The 14,650-nt window shown below is 48.5% G+C and overlaps 1 protein-coding gene across 2 annotated transcripts in view; it reads left to right on the top strand.

Annotated features, from left to right (window-relative positions):
- The window catches only part of ELF3 (E74 like ETS transcription factor 3), a 136,204-nt gene that overhangs the window by 81,036 nt on the left and 40,518 nt on the right, over positions 1-14,650 (top strand). For both annotated transcript variants that reach the window (XM_073561066.1, XM_073561068.1), the window contains one exon: positions 12,249-12,300. In XM_073561066.1, the coding sequence (XP_073417167.1) occupies positions 12,249-12,300 (52 nt within the window). The remainder of the gene's footprint in view (positions 1-12,248; positions 12,301-14,650) is intronic.

Below are 14,650 nucleotides of genomic sequence, written 5' to 3'. Positions count from 1 at the left end.
GGCCTAACACCGTCTGAGCCTGCCTCATGCTGTATAGACATATATTTTGAATGTGTACGCTATCCATACATGTTATCCAGGGATACGGTACCCTTTCTAACCTTTGTGCAATCACGTGCAATCCATACTGGGCATGAGAACGGCTGGCGAGCTGTTAAGCAAGCTACAGCACCTGTCCAGACAAGTACAGGGATTCCCTAGCGAGGAGACTTATTTGATTGTTTTCTATGTTGGGACAGCAATTTTTGGGGAGCACTATACTCTGGAGAATGATAGATGGGGCCCACCATACACTGGAACATTCCAAAGGTGGACATCAGACACTGGAGCAGCATTTACAGGGCCCATTATACACTAGAGCATTAGAAATGGGGCCCATTATGTTTGGAGCATTATTTGGGCCCATAAGACAGTGGAGCTTCATCCATGGGGACAAACATATACTGTAGCATTATGTGGAGCTCATCATATACTGTTTCAAACATTATATGGGACCAATGATTTTGTATGGAGAAATAGATGGGCCTCGTCATGAGATGTAAAAAGTGAGGTATTTTTCATTGTACTATACCGCTATTTCTCTGCCGTATCGGAGCATGATGAGTTGTGGTATGTGTTAAAGGGGCGCTCTTTCGCCCAGGGCACATGAAAACCTGCAGCCAGCCCTCCCCCCCCACAAATTTAGCCAAATAACCCCCATTTTTCAGTGCGTAACTTGTATTATGAAGTTAATTAAGGTTGACAAGCTTAAGTAAGAAGAATTGATGCTTTTGGCATTCAAATGGGCACTGTAGGTGTGTTTCCTGTCCTCCTCTCACTGCCGACTTTTATTCCCCATTGACTTACATTGGGTTTCGTGTTTCGGGACGACCCCGACTTTTCCCTATAATCGGACGATCTTGCTCGACCCGACTTTTGGAAAAGTCGGGTTTCACGAAACGAAACGCGACCCTAAAAAACCAAAAGTCGCTCAACTCTAGTGTTGGGGGCATAGGCCGGTACCTTTCTTTTATGGGTGGATGATCTCCAGTGGGGATATGATGTTGAACCCCTTTTGCCTTCCTAAAATCTAGAGGGTGTTTACTAAATACCCGCTCATATTCCTGGATCACCTTGTAAACCGCATTTTTCTTGGAGGAAGGTGTAGAGTCAGTCCCCACCTGCAGTTGCTGACACCACTCCTCCAGCTGCTTGACAGAGCCATTGTCCTCCACCTGGTCGGATGGGACCAATTGCTCTTCTGCCTGCATTGCATTGTTACTGACAGTGAGCAGTTTAGCAACTGTGGCATACCGAGGTATTGTGGCCTCTTCCTCCCCACAACTCAAAAGGCGTACAGGTACTCTCCCTTTTCAACATCAACTACCCCTCTGGCTGTCAGGACAGTGGGCCTGCTATCAGAGTACACTAGATCTACCAATGCCTGGTAATCATTCCCTCTGAGGCCTAAGGGTGCCTGACACCAAATCAACATTTCACATCTGGGGGGTATTGCAATGGGGAAAGCATCACTCACTCTGACGCTGCCAATTTCTCCGCCAGAGAGTTCTACCTGCTGTCTTTGCATCAGGGCCTTGATCTCCTTCTGCAGGACTCGTTGTTCACTGGAACCAGCAGTCTCAGCCACCTGTTGCAACAAGACAATAACCTCGGAAAGACAATTTTCAATTACATTTCTACCAAGAGTCATCATGGGATTACATTCTCGTCGATCAATATCCACCACTATCAGACCTTGAGATTTTAACTCCACCCTCCCCACTTTAACAGTAATTTCTTTACATCCCACTTGTGGTAAAGACTGACCATTACTGGCAACTACTGTTAGTTCATCAGTTGGGCCACGGGTGAGTTCAGAGTCAGCCCAATACCGCATGTAGAGGATATAGAGCATAGTGGTCACCTGGGAGCCAGTGTCCAGCAAAGCGTTCATGGGGATGCCGTCAATCACTACAGGAAGGACCGGTCTCCCTCCAACATACTTGGCTCACCAGTTCCTTGGGCCCTGTGGTCCTACTCCTGGGGGTTGGCCCTCTGCCCCAGGGGTTGTTCGTTTAAAGGACAAAATCTTGCAAGATGAGCTGCCTTGGAGCAGCGACGACAGATGAGACGTCCGTCCTGGTCATAGCGATCATTGTTCCTCCCTCGGAGTGGCGGGGTTCTCCTCCTCCGGAGCCACGGGACATCCTCTGGACTGGAAGCAAGCTGGATCTTTTCCTTGGAGGACACCTGCAGGGACTGCACAGTTTTAGTAAGTGCAGCCATCCCTTTGGTCAACTCCTGGACCTGAAGACGCAGCTCTTCTGTAGGATCTTTATCCAGAGTCTGTGCATCAGCCTCCACAGGGATGGAAGGGAAAGATGTTGCTTACTGGTGGAAGGTGATCGCTGGGCGCCTAGGAGGCGCTGGACGGCTGACAGTTGATTCCTGCAGTACCCGAATAGCCCTGTCTTTCAAATCAGCAAAGTCCAGGTCAGGGTTTTGTAGGGTTATGATGCGCAGCTGCGCTCGGTGGGTACTGGAGAGGAGTCCTTCAATGAATTGCTCTTTTAACAGTTTGTCTTCCTCTTTCACACTGTCAGGATCAATTTGCTTGACAGCTCGCAGCGCCTCCTGCAGGTTAAGAGCATAGTCCCGTATATTGTCCTGCACTTTCTGTTTACATCCAAAGAACCTCATCTTGATTTCAGCTGCAGTGCGGGTGTCAAAGGTGCTTTATAGCTTGGCCAAAATCTATTTAACAGTCTCTTGGTCAGTGTCCTGCCAGGCTTTTACTTCTCTCTGTGCTGCACCTGTTAGCTGACCAATCAGGATGTTCACCTTCTGGCTTTCAGACAGAGGATACACCTCAAAAAAACTGCACAGTCTCTCTTTGAATTCACTCAGGGTATGGGACTCACCCGAGTACTGCGGTAGCCAGGCCGCTCCCGGTATGTAGGGCATAGACAGCGGCATTATGGGGACCGCTGCGGTGGGTGCTACCGGAGCCGCAGCCACATTGGGCACTGCAGCTTGCGGCACTGAGGGGCTGGCGGGGGCATTCGCCGCTGCATCGGCGCTTGCCTGAGACATCCTCCTTCCCCCCTAGTTAACGGTTGCCAGGCCCCGGGGTTGAGGCCTCAGCTCCTCCCCTTCTCGTGCGCTGTCCTCTCTTCCCTCGCGGCACTTCACTTCTTCGCACTCTGCGGCAGGCTCCGCCCATGAAGGCCTGCCCCTTTTCTTCCCACGCGCGCCAATTAGCGGGATAATGGCGGCAATGGCGCCAATTTCGCACACAGTCTATAGCACACAACAGTCTCTGGCACACAGGACCCGGGGATACCGGGCTCCGTAATCCTGTTCGTGATGCCAAAATGGGTCACCCTCCCAGGGCTGTGGGGTACTCGGTACCGGGCCGGTCTCTCAGAGGGGGTTGTCACAGCAGCGGTGACCCAGTCTGTGGCCCTGGGCGCCCATGTAAAAGGTGTTGAGTTGGGAATAAAGTTTATAAGTGATTCGTGACGCCACCTGTGGTGTACGGCAAGGAAGGTGTTAAGCCGACGCTGCAAGCAGATCCTCTGGGACAGATGGTGTAGTGCAGCAATGATGTTGTAGCCCTCCACAGGTAGGGCTGTTGCTCCATGGCAGTATAGATAAAGGGTTAGGAAGAAGGTGCAGTGTTTGGCACAGAGATGTAGCAGTGCTGAGGATGTTGCAGGAAGGAGGCAAGGACACAACAGGGTGCAGTTTCTTTACCTTTACTTGGCAAACGCAGTCCAGGGTCCTGATTACAGATGGCACAGGAGCAGGCTAGCCTGGAAGCAACTCAGGAATCTCTCTATCCGATGGGTTGTGTAGTCTCCTTCCTAGCGCTGGCTTGAGGTACATGCAGTACAGTGTTACACTGAAGTTCCTCCTTCTTATTGTCTCTTAGAACTACCTCGTATGGCAGACAGCTGTAGCCCTCTATTTCTCTTGGCTCACCCGTCGCTGTTGTGCCTCCGAGTCTTAGTTGGGAATAGAGCATTTACAGCTTCCTACTCCTCTGGTTTGTCTTGCAGGACCTTCAGTATCCATACAACCGTGGAGACCAGACTCCAGATCATGCGCTCTCACTGGGAGGGAGCATTCTATCCTCAGCTCAACCTCCAGCTTCTCTCCACACATCTACACACGTTGCCCACCTCACACTAACTGACTATTTCCCCTCCTGGCCCTCAGAGTGCAATCCACCCTCAATCCTGGTTAAGAGCTCCCTCTGCTGGCCTGGAGTGGGAACTGTGTTGCATGAAGTTGATTAACTGTCAGAGAGACCCTTCATTGCTTCCAAGCATGACATCACCCTCCCTGGAGGAAGGCAATGCCATTGTGGCAACCATACTCCTGGGGCGCCACATTAACCCCTTAACTACCACCGATACGCATTAAAACGGTGGTCATGAAGGGGCCTTATTCTGTTCATAGCCGATTTAAAGGGAACCTGTCACCCCCCAGGGCCTATTAAAGTAAAAAAGCCACCTTCAGCAGCACTAAGGCTGCAGTCTATGAAGGTGGCTCTTATGTTTATTATCCCTAGGAACGCTGAAATAATGAGTTTTATAAATTTCCCGCCATACCTCTATTGCAGGGTTTCCCAACTCCAGTCCTCAAGGCACACCAACAGATCATGTTTTCAGGATTTCCTTTGTATTGCACAGGTGAAGCAATTATCACCTGAGTAATACTAAGGAAATCCTGAAAACATGATCTGTTGGTGTGCCTTGAGGACTGGAGTTGGGAAACCCTGCTCTATTGAGTCAGGGAGGTATGTTTTCTCCCCCTGACTCAGCCGCCTTGCAGACGTCCATCATCCCCCTCTGGCCTACCGGTGCTGCCTCCTCTCTTTCTCAAGACGTCACCAGCACCTGCGCTCTTTAATCAGTTCTTGGGCATGCGCCACGCGCGCTGCCCGAGAACTTACATCAGGTGATGTAAGGATATCGCGCCTGCCTGTAGTGGAGGCTCTAGATCCTGCCCCGCAGTGTCTTCTGATGTATTCATACTGCGGGGCTGGGAATCTGGCACCTGCTCAGTGAGGATCTCTGTGCCTGTCCCCATCTCCCTCCGCCTCTTTCCTCCACCGGAATACATCAGCAGCATCATAGTGAGTGGAAGCTGAACTCCCCACACCGAGGAGATCACAGGCAGCACAGCACATCACCTAACATTAACGATTGGAAGAGTGGCAAAGTAAACGTTGCTTGTAAATTTATATTACAATGAAATTCCATTAGTGTATTCCCGTGGAGGAAAGAAGCAGAGGGAGATGGGGACAGGTGCAGAGATCCTCACTGTGCAGGCGCCAGGTTCCCAGCCCCTGCCCTGTTGAGGGCAGAGTAAAGTAGCGCAGTGCGCAGGCGCTGGGCCTGTCTGACCTTTCATAGCGCCTGTGCACCTGCAGTACTTTGATCTGCCCTAAACAGGGCAGAGAAATATGTCTGTGCAAGAGCGCGATGCTGGAGAGCCATGAAGCAAACAGGAGGGCGGCATCGCAAGAAGATGGGAGGCGCTGGACCCAGACCTGCGACACCCATCAAACTGAACTGTCCCCTGGGTGAGTATAATAAATAGTGATGAGCGAGCAGGCTCGGTAATGCTCATTACTCGCCCTAGTATCGCTGTACTCGGCGAGCGCCAAGCTTTTCCAGGATTATTCGGCGGGAGCTCCGGTCTCCGCCCTGCAAGTTTGGCGCTCTTTAGAGTGCCAATCAGCATGCGGGGATTGTCTGCCACACACTGTAATGCCACAGCCATCTTTGTTGTGGTATTACAGTGATTGGCTGGCTGCACAGAGTCATCAGGTCTATAAGAGACCTGCTGCCGCCCTGCTTATCACAGTCACGTGCGGAATCAGAAAGTGTAGGGAGAGCTGCTGCTGAGATAGGTTCAGATTTGGGGATTTGTAAGTTAATGTGGGTATACCATCATAGAATCCATAAATCCAGCTAAACCAACAGTCCTTTTAAAGGGAATCTGTCACCCCTTTTTTGAGATATCATATAATTATATCATTCAATTGTGTGTCACATAAGGATTCTCTTAGTACTTTTGCTTCCCCCTGACCCCGCACCTTTCATGCATAAATACCTTTTTTATATCGGTTCAGATGTATGTAAACTGCCACGGTCCGGTCCGCTGGGCGGGGCTTATTCAGCAGCTCCCCCCTCCCTGTCTTGCTCTACACTAGAAGAAATGCGTAGAGCAAGACAGGGAGGGGGGGAGCAGGTGAATAAGCCCCGCCCATTGGACCGGACAGCGGCAGTTTACATACATCTGAACCGATATAAAAAAGGTATTTATGCATGAAAGGTGCAGGGTCAGGGGGAAGCAAAAGTACTAAGAGAATCCTTATGTGACACACAATTGAATGATATAATTATATGATATCTCAAAAAAGGCGTAACAGATTCCCTTTAAGGGCTAATTACGGGTATATAGATTGCAGTGCTAGGTAGGCACGGGAGTGTATGTGGCTATATGCATAATAGTGCAAGGCATGCAGACACTGTATATGTGTATATAGATATCATTGCATACATCAAAAGGGTCCATTCCATTTCTGTCTGCTGCTGCTGCCTATTACATATATTAACCGTATATACCTAGCCCCGGGTTTGCCCATCCCAGGCATCACATCTGACTGCGCAGAAAAAACTGCCATTTTTTGTGGTACTATAGAATTTTTTTGGAGTGTCTTATACAAATTTTTGACACCATTTTGCTGCCGAAAAAATATTTAGCTAAAGGGCAGATATTTTACACTGGGATTGCGCCACACAGATCGCATAGCAAAATTTTGCCATTTCTGGCCTCCATAGAATTTTTTTGTTGTGTCATAGCCTACTTATTGACACAATTTTGCTGGCCAAAAAATAAAAAATTACAGGCCACATTTTGAACTGTGTGGTATCTCCGTCAGACACCTGATCTATTTGTGGGCTACAAATTCTAGCATTTCAGGCCTACATTCACCTTCTTTTGCTGTGTCTTACCCTAGTTCTATAGACTATTTTGGTGTAAAAAATAAAAGAATACAGGCCACATATTGAACAGTGTTGTATCTCGGTCAGAAGCCTCATCTATCTGTGGGCTACAAATTGTTGCATTTCAGGCCTCCTTTTAACTGTATTTGCTGTGTCTTACCCTGGTTATTAAGAGTCAGTGATAAGCGGTCATAAAGGAGCGCTTAGGAAGCAACCCAGGGGCAGGCAAGGATGTCAGGTCTCCACCGCAGCTCCAGCCGAAAACCTCCAAAGGAGGATAGGAGCAATGAGAAAATGAAAAACGGTCTTAGGAGCGCAGGAAAGAGACTCAGACAAGAGATGGGTTTAAACCACCACACGTTTCGACGGAAGATCCATCCTAAGACCGTTTTCCATTTTATCATTACCCTAGTTATTTACACAAGTTTGATAACAAAAAATAAATTTTTAGCTACAGTCCAGATATTTTAAAGTGTGGTTTTCTGGCACATGGAAAGGCGAGGTGAGCTCACATACATACCATGCCTGGCCCATGTGCTGGACCTCGTTGTTCAACGGTTTCTCAAAAGCTACCCATAGCTTCCGGATCTGCTTGTCAAAGTGCGCTGCCTGTGTGCGCATTTTAGAAAGTCAGCTCCAGCTTCCGCCGCACTTGCTGAGTTTCAGCAGCATTTGCATATTCTGGCTCACCGACTGGTGTGTGATGTCCCCACGCATTGAAACTCATCACTGCACATGTTGGAAAGGATTTGTGAGCAGAAGAAGGCAGTTGTTAACTACCAGCATCAACAAGGCCATCGGTATTCAGTTTGGACTCCACACATAAGACCTCAGAAGTGGACATGAATTTCAGTCATATGTACCATCCTACAAAACTTTGAGGAGTTCACCAAGATGGTGAGCGGCAATGACGCCATGAACAGCATCACCATCCCGCTTCTCTGTTTTCTGAAACGCTCTCTGCTCACAATCAAAGAGGTGGCATTGCAGGCTGAGCATGATGAGATGGAACAAGAAAGCATACAGAGTGATTACACGCAGCCCAGCCTCATGTCATCCCAATGTGGATTGGTTGAGAATGAGGAGGAGGAAGAACAGGAGCTACTTTCATGCGCTATAGATGGTAATACAAGCACAACTGTCATACCGTCTGTTCAGCGTGGATGACCTGAGGACAGGGAGGAGGAGGAGAGCATGGTCAGTCATCCTCTTGGTGAGGAAATGGAAGTCTTACCTGTTAGCAGTCTGCTATGCATGGCTGACTTTATGTTGCAATGCCTTTCCCGTAACCGTCATATTGTCAAAATTTTGGTTGACAGTCATTACTGGTTGGTGACACTTCTAGACCCATGCTACAAGGAGAGCTTTTAATCTCTTCTTCCAGAGACAGACAGGTGTACTAAAATGTTGCAGTACCAGAAGGCCCTTGATGCGGAATTATTAAAAAAAATTCCCATCTGAAAACGCTGGCGGCAGAGGTCACAGTTCGATAGACAACCGAGGAGTACAGGCGAGAGAGACACAACTCCAATCCAGCACAGGCAGGGGAACACTGGCAAAGTTCTGGGAGAGTTTCCTCAGACCCTCCCATTGCAGTGGCCTGAGGCGCGGGGTACTCTCACAAGGAGTGCAAAGTTATGGAAGATGGTGAGGGAGTACCTTGCTGATCGTACAAATGTCCTCCAAGATTCCTCTGTGCCCTTTAATTATTGGGTCTCAAAGTTATATACGTGGCATGAACTGGCTCTCTACGCCTTGGAGGTCCTGGCCTGTCCTGCCGCTAGCATTTTGTCAGAGCGTGTCTTTAGTGCCGCTGGTGGAATTATAATTGATAAGCGCATCCGACTGTCAACTGAAAATGCTGACAGGCTGACTCTTATAAAAATGAACAAGGGCTGGATTGGGCCAGACTTTTGCATACCACCGCATGATAACAGTGAAACTGAACCTCAAATCCAGTGTCTTTTTTTTGGAGGTCTATTCCCATGCACCTCTTCACACACACACATGGGTATGTGCTTCCTGATTTTGGCTATTGGCTGCTAACCTTCTCCTTCTCCTCATCCTCATCATCCACCACTAGATCACCATGGTGACCGTGGTCCATGATGCAACAGCCACTGGAAATTTTTGCAAGGGTGTTTATGATGTCCGTTCCAAAAATGTTTACACTTTACGTTGAGGTGTCCCCCCAGAGGAAAACATCTTTCGGAGGCCATGTTCCACGTCTCTTCAGCCACCACTAGAACACGAGGGTGAACGTGTTCTGTGATGCAACAGCCTCTATACTTTGATGCAAGGGTGTTTATGATGACAGTAAAAAAATATTTACACAGAAGGTTGATGTGTACCCCCCAGGGGAAAATGTATGTCAACCCATACACTTAGTGTATAGGCATTACAAGTATAGGAGACCCGCTCCCGTAAACTGGGAAAACAGTTTAAGTAGACCTTCCTCCACGCCTCTTCCGACACCACCACTAGATCACCATTGTAATTGTGGGCTGTGATGCAACTGCCACTATAGTATTTTGCAAGGGTGTTTATGATGGCCGTGAAAAAAATATTTAGACAGTAGGTTGATATGTACCCCCCAGGGGGAAATGTTTGTCAGCTCATAAACTTAGTGTATGGGCATTACAAGTATAGAAGACCCACTCTTTTAAACTGGGAAAACATTTTTCGGAGGCCATTCTCCACATTTCTTCCTTGGGGGATTGGAGTGTGTGCAAATTTTGGGCAGAGCTTGTATTCACTTCATGGGCAAACTTTAGGTGACTTAAAAAAATCAGACTAATGGGAACTTTGGTTTCATGTGGCCATCCAGTATGCGTGTTCAAAGGCTTATTGGGGTGCATGTAAATTTGGTGCAGGGCAGGCCTTGCATTCAATGCATTAGCAAACAGTATGGGAGTACCAAATGAATACTGGGAACTTTGGTACTGCACCTCCTCCTGAGTTGTAGTATTCCACTCCCCAGGTAAGATAGTAACACCTGACCAGACTCCAACACCTGCATCCAGCACAGACACCTTAGAGCAGCAGAGCACCCTTTATGGCAGCTGCTTTGGGTCATGAAGGGTGCTGGGTGGAGGGTGGAGCTTAGAAACACTAAGAGGGGAAAGCTGATAGGAAGTGGGAGCAGAATCCCCTGAGAGGGGGAGGAAGGCAGAAGTTCCCCGCAGGGGGGAGCGGAGAGGAGAACTCTCGACTGTGATAATCCCCGGCGGAGGGATAGAGAGAGAACGTGTTTGCAGCAGCCTCCTGTAAGTTGGAGCTGTTGGCAAGGGAAGAGATGGAAGAAAGATCAGTTGTTCAGTAGGAAGATAGATGAGAACAGAATGTAAGGAGGAGAGAGGACTGGGGACGAGGGCTAGAGTAGAGCCTTTCCCTAAGTTCATTGCGCCAAGCCGGGCGCCGGTATCCGAGGCTGTTTGTGATACTAATGATCCTGCAGCAGAAACCGGAGGAATAGGAATTGAGACCGCTCTATTCCCACCAAAAACTCGAAGACACAGTGGCAACTTGTGCATGAGCCGGGATATGATTGATGGAGTCCCCGAAGCAGGCTACAGCCACCTATCATATGAGTGGAGTTTAAGTAACATCAAGAAGGAGGAACTTGAGTGTAATTCAGAACTGCAAGTACTTCAGATTAGCGCTAGAAAAGAGACATTCAGAACAGGCACATGAAAGGGAGTGCTGGAAGGGTTAATTCCATCTGCCTGGGAGTTGACTTGACCTGACCTGGAGGCTGCAGCATTGAAGCAGGCACCTGTCTGTGCCAGAACCATGAGTAAAAGAATTGGAACTGCACTCAGCTGTGTCATTGCCTTCTTCCTGCGCAACCCACTCAGCACTGCTACATCTCTGTGCCTAACACTACACCATCTACCTCAACACCTATTACTACTGCCCTGGGACTACAGCGCTACCTATGGAGAGCTATTACATCTTTGCTGCTCCCGACCATCTGTCCCAGAGGATCTGCACCGCAACGTCAGCTCAACATCTTCCTTGCCGAGCACCACAGGTGGCGTCACGAACTACCTACCTATAAATTATAAACACTAATCCATTCTATTCAACCCCTTTTACATTGGACACCCAGGGCCACGAACCGGGGCCACCGCTGCCATGACACATCCCTTTGAGACACTGGCCCGGTACCGAGTAACCCCACAGCCCTGGGGGTGATCCATGGCCATCCAGTACCTCAGTTCAAAGGCTTATTGTGGTGCGTGTAACTTTGGTGCAGGGCAGGCCTCGCATTCAATGCATAAGCAAACAGTATGGGAGTACCAAATTAATAATGTGAACTTGGTTTTCCTGTGGCCATCCAGTATGTGTGTTCAAAGGCTTTCTGGCATGCGTGTAAATTCGGTGCAGGGCAGTCCTTGCATTCAATGCATAAGCAAACAGTATGGGAGTACCAAATGAATTCTTGATACTTTGGTTGCATGTGGTCATCCATGACGTCTGTTCAATGGGTTGTTGGGGTGGCCCAAATTCTAGGAAGCCCTGCCACTCACTGCATATGCAATAATAATATAAGGGACCCAATGTTTAATAATGGCAAAAACAAAGCATAGCCGGCTGATGGCTCTCTAAGTATAGTGAGGTCCGACTCCTGACCCTATAAAAATAGACTTTATGACTTTCATAGTCCCTCCTTCATAAATGAAACAGGATGTGTCTGATGATGTGTCACACACCACATGGCCAAATAAGGTTGTAAACTGTTAAAGTGACATTTCCCAGTGAATGCATTTGTCTTGGCTGAAAGCAATGGCAAAGTTGAAAAATGCATCAAAAACGCTACGAGTAGCCCAGGGTGTGGGGGAGCATTTTTGTTTTGGGTTATTTATTTTGCCTTTTATAAATGTCAGAGTACCCTGGAAAGGATATGTTTTATTGTGCGCCTGTAAAAATGGCGTAAGACTCTGACAACATTGTCCACAGCTTTGACCTGGGAGTCAGAAATGCTTCCAGGGGTCTTCACCATGATGTTCCCATGTCATTTGAGCACTGTTTCCATCATTTTCAGATGTTTTTAGACTCTAAAATGATCCCAGGGAGGGAGGGGGTCGCAGTAAAAATACTCGGTTTTCACATAGACTTACATTGGGCTTGTTGCTCAGGTCAAGCACCCGAGCATTCCAATTTGCTCGACCTGAGCAACGCGCAACCAAGCATTTTAGTGCTTGCTCATCACTAATAATAAAGCTTATTTTTATTATCTTGCAGGTCGGATTGGGGGCTTATCTACAGCATTATAGAATACAATACAAAGAATCAGGTCAGTGGTAAAGGTGCGACATTACATACTAAAAAACGCAGCAATATCTGCACAATGTCTGACAATATCTGTGTGGATATTTCCGCTGTTAATTTGCTGTTTGATTTCTGCAGCAAATACGTTTTGTGACTGCCCCCTCTTCTAGTGGTGGGGGGTCCTAGAACATTTATGTATGACATTGGAGTAGTATCGAAAGAGCTTTCCCTCACATCCCCCATACATTTTTTACAGAAATCTCTCTCTGCCACCTATAAGTCCATAACTTTTTATGTAGGGCCTCATTTTGTTAGTAGTAGGGAAAGAAAAGTTTTAGTCAGGGGTGATAAGGAGGGAGGGGTTCAATCAGGGGTGATACAGGGGGAGAGAACACAGTAAGTCAGGCACGTTACAGGAGGAGGTCACGCAGTCACTCAGGGCTAATACAGGGTGTGAGGGGCTCAGTCAGGGTGATACAGAGGGAGGTGGCACTGCCAGGGGTGATACAGGGGAAGGGTATCCAAGAAGTATAATTTCTCCTTGCGGAAAATGACATGCTAAGCATGTCGAGGTGAGGAGACTTAAAGCCGCAATGCTCTTCTGGGAAATATGCTAATTATGCAAATTGTCTCTTCAGAGAGGAAGAGGACTAGAACTCTAGTGCCACCTATTGGAAGTAGCAATCCTAAAAGTCAATGTTGACCCTTTAACGAGCCTTGTTATATGACTTAGGATAAAAGCCAAGCCAGAATCTCAATTTGCAGACACTGTGTTTCGGGGTACTGCCCCTCGTCAGTGCAAAGTGTGAGATCTGGTTTGGCTGTGTGAGAGGCGTCTGACCGATATCCAAGAAGTATCATTTCTCCTTGCGGAGAATGACATGCTAAGCATGTCGAGGTGAGGAGACTTAAAGCCGCAATGCTCCTCTGGGAAATATGCTAATTATGCAAATTGTCTCTTCAGAGAGGAAGAGGACTAGAACTCTAGTGCCACCTATTGGAAGTAGCAATCCTAAAAGTCAATGTTGACCCTTTAATGAGCCTTGTTACATGACTTAGAATAAAAGCCAAGCCAGAATCTCAATTTGCAGACACTGTGTTTCGGGGTACTGCCCCTCGTCAGTGCAAAGTGTGAGATCTGGTTTGGCTGTGTGAGAGGCGTCTAAGGGGGAGGGGAAGGGGACACAGTCTGTCAGGGGTAATACAGAGGGAGGTGGCGCAGTCAGGGTGATACAGAGGGAGGTAGCACAGTCAGGGTGATACGGGGGGAGGTGGCGCAGTCAGGGTGATATAGGGGGAGGTGTTAGTCAGAAGTGATATAGGGGAGGTGGCACAGTCAGGGGTGATACAGGGTGAGGTGGTGCAGTCAGAGGTGATACAGGAGGAGGGGGTGAAGTCAGGGGTGATACAGGTGTAGTGGGGCTCAGCCAGGGTGATTCTGGGGTGAGGGGGTTCAGCAGGGGTGATACGGGGGAAGGGTGCAGTCAGGGTGATTCCGGGGCGAGGGGGTGCAGTCAGGGGTGATATAGTGGGGGAGAGCTCAGTCAGGGGTTATATAGAGTAAGGGAGTGCAGTCAGTCAGGAGTGAAAGGAGAAATGAGGTAATGAGGCCCTGATTTATCCCTAAGTAACTTAGCCCCTCCCCCTCTCTCAACCCAGACTAAAGGCCCCCATTTACACTAACTTTAGGCTGGCAGGGGGGCCCTTGTTCAATCTTTGCAGCTGCAGCAGGGAGTCCTCTATCTCCCTCTGCTGCTTACACTGTGGGGGAGGGGAGTGCGTGTTATAGGTGACAGCAGCTCATTACCTGTACTCGGTACCGCTACCCGGCCGGTCCTTAAGGGGATATGTCACGGCAGCAGTGACCCGGTCCATGGCCCTGGGCATCCAATGAAAATGATGATAAAAGGGAATAAAGTTTATAAGATATAGTTTGTGACGCCTCCTGTGGTATTTGGCAATTAGATGTTAGCCGCCGCTGTTTGAGGAGACCACTGGGGTTGATGATGATGCAGCAGCGTTATTACAGCTCTTCACTTGTAGAGCTAAGCCCCAGGGCTGTAATATCGTAAAATGATGGTGATGATAGTTATAATGGAGGGCTGAGGTGACGCAGCAAATAAACAGGAAGATACAGGTCCTTGCTACCTGAAGCTATGCTCAGTCCTCTGTTCCATACTGTTCTTTAGTCCTTGCCTATATGGCAGGCTGCTTGAGCCTTTTACAGGAGTCATTCCTTCGTGGTGGCTCTGGCTCTGGTATGGTGCTGTGCCTTCAGGTGTGTGATGGGGCCAGGAGGCCTGCAGTCTCCTACCCTCCGGATTTGGCTGATGGGACTGTTGTACCCGTGCAGCCATGGACTCCGGTGTCAAGCG

The sequence above is a fragment of the Dendrobates tinctorius genome, unplaced genomic scaffold, assembly GCF_039654945.1.
Source record: "Dendrobates tinctorius isolate UK_male_01 unplaced genomic scaffold, ASM3965494v1 ptg000312l, whole genome shotgun sequence".
In the NCBI taxonomy this organism is placed as follows: domain Eukaryota; kingdom Metazoa; phylum Chordata; class Amphibia; order Anura; family Dendrobatidae; genus Dendrobates; species Dendrobates tinctorius.
This window is presented reverse-complemented; position numbering and strand designations above follow the sequence as displayed.